The sequence below is a fragment of the Pseudorca crassidens genome, chromosome 10 (assembly GCF_039906515.1).
Source record: "Pseudorca crassidens isolate mPseCra1 chromosome 10, mPseCra1.hap1, whole genome shotgun sequence".
NCBI classification, from domain to species: Eukaryota; Metazoa; Chordata; class Mammalia; order Artiodactyla; family Delphinidae; genus Pseudorca; species Pseudorca crassidens.
The window spans coordinates 72,456,150-72,465,346 of record NC_090305.1 but is presented as its reverse complement, the minus strand read 5'-3'; the positions used below and the strand labels follow the sequence as shown (position 1 = coordinate 72,465,346).

Below are 9,197 nucleotides of genomic sequence, written 5' to 3'. Positions count from 1 at the left end.
AGTTACCATCGGCATGAGGATAAGGAAAAAGGAGAAGGTGCCAAGAGGATGAGAAAAACATCTACATAATTGCAGAAGTGCCCTCACAGAGCACCTGCCCCCCCCCCGAAGCTCTCACTGGCCAACACCAGCTCTTTGCGAGGAGGGCTCCCAAGTACAATAAAATTATTAACACAGTTTTATTCTGAAGATCATTTTGCATTTTAATAAAAAAGAATTTACGTCAGGAAATAGTCATTTACAAACCTTGAAGTGTTTCTGCCTGGATCTGGAGTAAGAATGTCTTAAGAAGAGGTTTGTAAGGTCTTCATAACAAAGTGTTATTTACAAAAAAAAAAAAAAAAAAAATTAACAGATTACGTAATATTTAAAAACTTTGAACCCAAAATCGCTACCAGTCTTTTTGACGGCAGGGAATCCCTGCCAAGGTAACTTGACAAAGTCGGCATAATTCTGTGAACAGAAAAGGAAGCCTTGATGGGTCTAATGATCCAAACGTGGGTTTTCATCGAGAAGTACAATTGGAGTGTGAGTGCGTTCTAATGAAAACGTCAGCCCTCATTCAGTTGCATATAAAAGCCCTCAAAGAGAACACACAGTACAGCAATGTTTTGTAAAAAGGCAACAATACGATTTGTACAGAGCCCGACGTCTAGTCCTATAGATCATCCTTTGCCCCCTCTGTCCCCAGCACTCCTTATTTCTTTCCTAAGACAAGCAGCCTTACCAGTCCCCAGGGGACAACAGCAGAAGGACTTCATTCACCTGTGCGATTATTTCTGCGCCGGAAATGTCCTGTGGGGGCAGCTGAGAAAACCACAACTATGAATGCCACCGGGTCAGAGTAACCAGCTCGACCTAGGCTGCAGTGTGCTCATCGGAGAGTTACTAAAGCAAAACAAAAGACAGCTGCAACCCATGGTGGATCAGAAGGTGCAACATCAAACCATAGAACCCCTGCCCCAAAAAAGACTGCAAATAGTCATCTGGTACCTCTTGTGTAAAGACAGATTTATAGTGACTCAAAATAGTTTAGAAAAATCTCTGTAGTGCCAAGTTCTTTTGAACTTAAAATTTTACCCCCAAAAGATTTCCACTGGATAGATGAGAATTGGCTCTATTTCTTCTACTTCTGTATAGCCCGAGTAAAAATACTCATAGTTTCTAGATTTGAGTGGGGAACTACAATTATTAGGACCCGTGGATATTGCTGCATTTCAAATACGGTACAATAATTACAAAATATAGACCATCTCTTTACAAATACAAATTATAGTATATTACAAGTCATATACAGTAAATCTAGAATTTTTAAACAAACTAGCATATCTAAGTTTACCTGGTTGCGAGTGCATTATTATTCCAGTTTACAGTTGCCCTTTGCCTGACAGTCAGAAACCAACCGTCAGAGTGATGCTCTCTCCTGTAAACTGGCGTCGCGTCACAGAAAACCCCGTTTACAGGGTCCCATTCCCCTCTCAGGATGACGGCTGGTAGGTAGGTCCTGACTTACACACTGTATTTCAGAAGAGCCGAACAGGAATCAGGAAGCAGTGTGTTTTGGGGGGAAAAGGTTTAAAAATGGATACGCTGGGCCCAGTGAACGTCTGATATGCTAGACCGATGGCTGAGGTAATGACATAGGTAAGGTGATCGTCATCACCTTTAAACCTTCCCCTCATGCCCGCGGGTGGCGGGCCAGCGCTCTGGACAAGCGGGCAGGGCTTGTCCGCCCTCCTCGCTGGTCCTCTCCAGGAGGGCTGGACCTGCCCTTGCCCACAGCTGGGGCTGAGTGTGTGGGTGCAGCTGTCCCCTACCAGATTTATGGCTTCCTTGAGGCATGACATCACTTGTACAAAAGTCTAAATTGAATAGGGACTCCACACTGGTGCCTATATTTTCCTAACTACGAGGCACTTTTCCCCTGGCCCTCGGCGCCCCACCTGAGGCCAGAGCCAGTCGGCCGCTCCCTGGGGGCTACAGGGTGGTGATGCAAATCATTTCATCCGCCAGGTCCTCCTCATCCCTCCCGAGGTCTGGCTCCTCGTCGCTGTAGCCGGGCCCGAAGTCCTGGAGCTCGTAGTCCTGCCGGCGTGAGACGGGCCCCACGTCCCCGTTGGCCCGGGGATGCATGTTCCCGTTCAGCAGGTTGCTGGCTGCACTCTCCATCTCGTCGATGGTTAGGTCACAGGCATCGGCGATTTCGTGTTTTGTCGCTGACACAAATTTTGGGTCCCTCGCATACCGTCCTAAGCCTTCGGATATCAGAACCTGCACAGGAAAGAGGATCAGTGGCACGAATGCAAAAGGACAGAAAAAGCACCTCAAGCAGTGACTGTATGATGTGCTCTGGGGACTCGCCCAATCATGTCTGCTAGCCCCCATACGTGGTAACTAAGAGGGAAGGTGAATGGCTTGGAAGATCTGAAGGACCTCAAACACTGCACGTGGCCCAACAAGAGTGCAACCCACCGGGGACAGATGTCTCAGCGTAAGCTAGTCGAATTTGCAGGAACAGCACACACAGTCCTAGGTACAGCTAGCTGATGAAACCCGCAGGGGTGCTGTTTTTATATTCATGCTTTAAGTACCATCCTGGCTGCTAAGAAGTGGGCGGTGTCCAGGTTCAGAAGCCAGGCATCCGGGCTCCGGAGCCCACCTGCCCTCAGAACCACCACCCGTTGCTGTTGTGCGCGGTTCTCCCCAGTTCCGCCCTCCCATGCAGACTCCGTGGCCACACTCACCGCCTCCACCAAGCTGTCTGCGCTCCTCTGCTTGTCGCTGTTTTTGTTGTGGAAGCTGCTGGGGACAGTCAGGCTGGCTGGTGTGAACGTCCGATAGGAGACGCCGGGCTCGTCCGTGTACCACGAGCTGCGGTGCAGGGACGGTAGGCTGCCGTTGACCTGGTCCGGGGCCTCCGACCGCTCGACCTGGATCAGTGGGGTGTAGCACGGCGTCCAGTCCCTGTACGACGGGGTCGCTGGCGGGGTGGCCCACGACCTGGTGGAGTGGCTCGGCGAGTACTTCTGGGCTTTACTGGAATCTAGGCCGGCGACTGCCATGATCTGAGGAGAAAGAGGAAGTGGGGAGACCAGAGGTCCTCAGAGGTCCTGGCCTCGGGCCCCCTCAAAACAGACCAGGCTGGGGCTTCCCGGGTGGCGCAGTGGTTGAGAGTCCGCCTGCCGATGCAGGGGACACGGACGGGTTCGTGCCCCGGTCCAGGAGGATCCCACATGCCGCAGAGCGGCTGGGCCCGTGAGCCGTGGCCGCTGAGCCTGCGCGTCCGGAGCCTGTGCTCCGCAACGGGAGAGGCCACAACAGCGAGAGGCCCGCGTACCGCAAAAACAAAACAACAACAACAAAAAACAGACCAGGCTGGAGGCGCTATTTTACAGGGGCTTCAGAAGGACACAGCACACTGAGTAATTCAATGAATTGGCCATAAAAACTTGGCTTTCTAGCAGACCATGTTTTCTTTTCCCCCACATGCATATTTCCTGTGACTCTTCCCAGGTAGGAATCAGTTGTTGGTGAAACAGCTTAGAAGCATGAAGAAACAGGGAAGACGCACAAGCTGTGGGGTATGAACATGCCACCCGGTTCACTCCGGGTTTGAATAGGGAAGTGCATTCAGGGCAAGCTGACTGCGCCCAGCGCTCGTAGGGAAACAGGCTGGTTCTCTTTAGGGCAAGTCATCCCGCGGCCAGCACTCTGCTCAGAAGCACCAGGTAGGCACAAGCCTGCTTCTTCCACCTCCAGAGACGCCGTGGCAGGTCTGCCCTGGCATCCCACTCTGCAGAGGGGGACGGTGAGGCTGGGTTTATGAACAGCACAGGCCTGTGGCCAAGTCGGAAGCCAGGACCGCCTGGGGGAGGCAGGGCGGGGCAGCAGGGGACAGGGCACTGTCACGCACAAGCCCACGAAGACCTCCATGCCTACTCGGTGTGTGGCATGTGATGGCCAGGGCCTTCCAGAGGTTTGTCCTCCGTCCACGACAAAGCAGCACACAAAACTTAACATAAAAAATGGAAGGCAGCAGACTTCGTTGGTGGTCCAGTGGTTAAGACTCTGCGTTCCAAACGCAGGGGGCCCGGGTTCGATCCCTGGTCAGGGAACTAGATCCCGCCTGCCGCAACTAAGATCCTGCATGCTGCAACTATGACCCAGCACAGCCAAATAAATAAATAATTTTTTTAAAAAAAGGAAGACAGAAAGGCAAAAGGTTGGCAGACCTGAACAGAGACTCTGAAATGGACCCTCAGGGTAAGAAGCATACCATACCGTGTGTGCTCCCACCTGACACAGACACACAGACACAGACACGCACACAGACACACACACACACACACACACACACACACACACACACACACACACACACACACACACACACACACACACACACACACACACACACACACACACGAGGACAGCAGCTCTGATGTGCTCTTTTCAGGAAGACAAAGTACCATATCCTTGTCCTGGAGGCAAAGCCCCACAGGCCCTCCAGTCCCTGGGCACCCTCCTGTCCGGCCGCCCTGACGGGCCGGTCTCCCTGGACTACACCCCCCTTGCAGGCAGGTCGGAGGCTCACACACCCTCGTGACCCCAGGGCCTGGCCCCCAGAGGGCTCCGTAAATGACGGGACAAGCTCTCAGAGCCAAGGGCAGCACCGATTGTTCAGGGTCAGTAAAGCCGCTGCCACTCCCTGCAGTGTGGCTTGTCCCAGGCCCTGCCTTCAGTGCCGAGGACGGGTGTGTGCAGCTAGGCTGAGAGCCCGGCTCTGGAAGCTGGCAGCCTGGGACTCAAATGCCAGCTCGGCCGCTCAGCTCCTGTGTGAGCTCAGGGATGTCACCTTCCCTCTGTGATGCTTGCTCGTCCGTAGGACAGGGTTCATGATAGTTTCTATTTGGCAAGGTGGTCACAGGACTGAACCAGAGTGTTTGTGAAGGGTCCCCCTTCCCTCCAGGGCTGGCAGCCAAGGGGGACAGGGTACCCATCGGCCCTGGGGGCTGGGCCTGGTGTGCCGGCTCACCTGTTGCTGCATCAGGTGCAGAGGCAGGGCCGTGCGGTGGGGGAAGGCGGGGGATGGCAGGAACTCCTCCTGGCTGCTGTGCCGGCGCAGGCACTCGAAGTTGAAGGAGGATCTCCGGGGGGCTGAGAAGTTAAAGCACACCGTGCAGCTGTGAAACCGGCAGTCAGGGCCCCGGGGCTCTGGGGTCAGGGCAGCCCCCTGGACATTCAGCAGGGGGCCCAGGAGGAAGCAAGCAAGGCACCCAAGAAAAAGCATTGGGCACCGGGGTGGGGGGCAGGGGGCGGTGTCTCAGAACTTTGGGAGGGAGGAAGAAGCAGCCCGACTAAGGGATGTTTTCAAAAGAGCAAGTCAATTTCTCCTCCCTGCCACACCTGTTCTCAGGGGGAGGAGCTAGAAGCAGCCAGAGGGTGGCTGTTCTGACCCTAGGCCCCTGTCCCTGCACGTGGTGGGAACACAGCATTCCGGGTCAAGTACACGACGTCATTCTAGAATCCCAGAGACGCTTGCTGACTGCCCCGTTCTCACCTTCCAGACATCCTGAGTGTCTCTGGGGGCTGGAGCATCCTGCCGGTGCTCCTGTGTTATGTTTACAATTCTGTTTGCTACCTGCCCTAATAGCTCAACCAGGTAATAAGCAGATCCTTTTGTGGGGAAAGACCCAGCTTCCCTAGCCCTGAAGACAGAACGAACAAGAAAGGATACCTTGAACTTTAAAAAATGCGGTTGGCTGCCCTGTTAACAGCCACTTTGAATAGAGGCTTATAAACAGGTCGAGTGATGACAAGATGACCCAGAACTTGTGGCTTCACAGGGCACCAGGCCCGGGAGATCAGCCTGAATTCTGGGCCCCGAGCACAGGCCAGAGGCCTCCCCAGGACACCTCCCCTCAGGCGCTGCCGCCGTGGAGCTGCCTCGGCAGCCTTCCTGGTGGCCTGCGAGGCAGCGCTGGGTCACCTCAACAGTCCTTTCTTGAACTCTGCTTTCTAAGCTCACGGGGCATTTCTTATGCCCCGGCAACACTCCACACTCCCCTAATTCCTGCACGGGAAAACTGCAGGGACCTGCCTGGGGAGGCCCCCGGCATCCTGGGACTGCACACGAAGCCGCAGAGCCCGTTCTCTGGGGGCCAGGCTCCAAAAGCACACGGAGACCAGACCGAGCCCTTGCCGGACCTGCCCACCAGGGAGGGACCAGACAGACGACGAGCCCTGTTTCGCGGGCCCGACGCACACCGTGGGGCCTGCTGGGCCTCCTCGTCCAGTTGCCAACATGGGACACAGGCACCTGCCATCCGCATCAGACAGCCTTCCCTCCACGCGCCACGCGGGACCGAACTTAAGTGTTCTAAGAGGAGGACGGGCCTCCCTGGTCAGCACCACCTCTCGGACCCTCCTAGGGTCCGAGGGGTGGTGCCAGGGGATGGAGCCAGGAAAGGAAAACTACCCCCGCTGTCATTCAGGTAGCACCTTTCAGTTTTGAAAGTGGATCCTCTCTTTTGCTCTGCACCACCGTCTCTAATGGGGGAAGTAATCCCGCTGTGGCTGAGAACACAGGGGCTCCGTGGTCTCCCTGCCTGAGGTCTGAATGGATGGGCAGCAAAGCAAATAAGAGGCATTTAATTTATTCACCCTTAAAAATAAAGAGGGCAGCCACTCTTGCCCGCTCAGGGTCCTTGATTCACAGAGGCGGTGCCCACGAATGGTGATTATCGTGGCCACCAAAGGGAGAAAGGGGGGTCACAGGAGGGCAGTGGAACTCACAGGGCCAGGGGCCTCTGTCCAGCCTCGCCTGCATGTGCGTCACCTGGTACTGATGGACCCCTGAGCTGCTCTGTTTAGCAGCTTCTGTTTGGGGCTGTGAAATTAAATATTAACCATGGAAATGGGTCTGATTACACTTCCCAGCAGGGCTAGGACAGCTGGAGGGAGATAGGACCTGGGCACCACCCAACTGCACTTGTTACTGTGCACTAGATGGTAGACTCAGAGCCGCTGTGTCTTGGTTATTTTTGGTTACTGATTAGAGTCCTACCCCAAAATATGCCTCATTCTTCAGAAACGCCAGAAGTGGACATTCTTTAACCAGCATCAAAATGTCCACGTGTCCAAAATCAAACTACCCAGCCAGGAACTGGCAGGGGCCACTGCTCTGTTTCCTTCCCCGGCTCAAGTTCCTCACTGGGGGTGACCCAGATCTCCTGGTGGCACCATTGATGCCAGCTGCCCACGAAAACCAGGTCAGGGAGCAGCCAGCCCCTGCCCCTTCTCTGCAGGACGGGATTCCTTGGCCCCAGGATGAGGTGCCTACCCTAGAGGTCACCACCAAGGCCACAACCTACCATGAGCAGAGAGCACTGGCAGACCAAGGCAAAGGTGGGGGAGAGGAGGAAGGATGGATACCAGGAACCCCCAGGTGCTCCTCAGAGGCGTGGGCCTTGGGCAGAGGCCTGGGCTCAAGTCCACTCTGTGCGCGGGCCCATCCTCCGCCCTCTAAGGGGTCACGGCCCCATCTAGGGAGCGGGCTTAACAACACCATGGTGCATGTCTTGCCTACCTGTCAGGGCAGATCCCAAGCTCAAAGGCAGCGATGAGGCGCACAGAAACCCCTCATCGGGTGCGACATACCGTGCAACTGTGGGGCCTCACACTGTCTCTCTCTGTTCTCAGCAGGAAGCGCTTTAAGCCCTACCACGTGGCACACAGATGAGAAAGCAAGCCAACAGCATCTCCAACTAGGGGGCTGGTCTCGAGGACTGGAGGCCCCCACCATGGCAGGACCACGTCCGTCACCACCCCCGGGCTGGGGCAGGGGGAGAGGCACACTGTTCTCTGTGAGCCTTGCTCCCAAACAAAAAATCTGGCCTCACATGTTGGGGTGGGAGGGAGCAGGCGTCTCCTTGGAGACCTCCGGGAATCATAGCAAACAGGTGAGTCGTCATCCTCCGAGAAGCTTTGGGGGTGATGGTAGCCTCGAGGCCGCTCGAAGTCCAAGCTGCTGCCTGGGTATCGGGTATAGTAGCCACAGCTGTAGCTCTGCCTGGTGATCGAAAAGGCCAGAAGAGAGAGCAAGGGACACATGAGAGCCTAATTAACAAGCCCATGTCACAGTCCTCTCCCCACCGCCTTGGACACAGGAGAACAAGGCAGCCCTCAGCTCCATGGAAAATTCTAGTTGGAGGGCAAGGGCTGCCACAGGAAGGTTCAGGACGGCAGACCTGCGATGAGTGAGGTGCTGGTGTTTTCCCTCCCTGGGGCAGCCTCAGGCCCCGGTCAGGTGTGGACTGCCGATGCTCGGCAAGCTTGACTATCACCCGCTCGCTTCTTCCCGAGGGTCTGCCCTCGGCCAGGTGCTGAGCGGGGCGCCTGGGACACGGAGATGCCTGAAGCGCGGTCAGGGAGCTTAGCAAATACCTCATGCCCGTGGAATTCTAATGCAGGCTGGTGAAGGTGGGCGCTGGGAGAGAGGGGCTCAGGGTGGGGCTCCGTGGGTTCTCGGGGCAGGGGTGGGGGCGGCATTTCAATTCCAGTCAGAGGAGGAGCAGGCCCTTGAAGGGAAGGTGGGATTAGGTGAGCACAGGTGGGGAAAGGGCATCCAAGGGGTGGTCGTGGTGTGAGCAAAGGCCCTGAAGACGGAAAGTCGGAACGCAGCTGGCTCAGAACCAGTGGCTGCAAGTCAGGCTTCCAGGGAGGCCTGCGGAAGGCCGTGGTGCACAGCGGCGTGAGGGAGGCCCGGCTGCGGCTGGCCTGAAAGACGAGGCCGACGTGTAACAACACGTCAGACGCCAGAAGTGACCTCAGCGCAGAACCACGTCCACTTCAATGGGCCACCGGTCCCAGTGGGATGCAGTTTACAGAGAAGAGGGTGGGAGGTGGCCTTTGTCCCCCTGCACTGCCTGCTACCTGTCCTAAAGCAAAGTGTCCGCTTTAACCTCATACCTGCCTTCTCAGGACAGGAGCCTAGAGAGGCACATCTGCTGAGTGGTGCCACTCTGACCTCCTGTCCCCTCACCTCTAGGAGAGGCCTCCTGATGGGAGTGCTGTCCGTTAAGACCGACCAAGCCCTGGGCTGGCGAGCCGCTACACGGCGAGAGCCCCCAGCCCAGAGCGCTCAGCGTTCAGCAAAGGCTCTCTTTTCTAGAGCCTATACTGAAGCCTCACGGGTG

The 9,197-nt window shown here is 55.9% G+C and overlaps 1 protein-coding gene and 1 non-coding gene across 12 annotated transcripts in view; one reads left to right on the top strand and one right to left on the bottom strand.

The window, feature by feature from the left end:
• Positions 1-177: 177 nt before the first annotated feature.
• Positions 178-9,197, bottom strand: part of CACNA1D (calcium voltage-gated channel subunit alpha1 D) — a 320,771-nt gene continuing 311,751 nt past the window's right edge. For 8 of the 11 annotated variants that reach the window (XM_067754765.1, XM_067754769.1, XM_067754766.1 and 5 more), the window contains 4 exons: positions 7,902-8,071; positions 5,036-5,157; positions 2,745-3,065; positions 178-2,271 (listed from right to left, as the gene is read on the bottom strand). In XM_067754765.1, coding sequence (XP_067610866.1) covers positions 1,978-2,271; positions 2,745-3,065; positions 5,036-5,157; positions 7,902-8,071 — 907 coding nt within the window. In that variant the 3' untranslated portion in view covers positions 178-1,977. Of the gene's footprint in view, positions 2,272-2,744; positions 3,066-5,035; positions 5,158-5,307; positions 8,072-9,197 lie in introns of those variants that run through there. The other 3 variants (XM_067754774.1, XM_067754775.1, XM_067754773.1) reach the window with 2 other exon arrangements.
• TRNAW-CCA (transfer RNA tryptophan (anticodon CCA)) lies at positions 4,043-4,115 on the top strand. The gene has a single exon. It is a non-coding gene; the product is annotated as a tRNA-Trp (tRNA).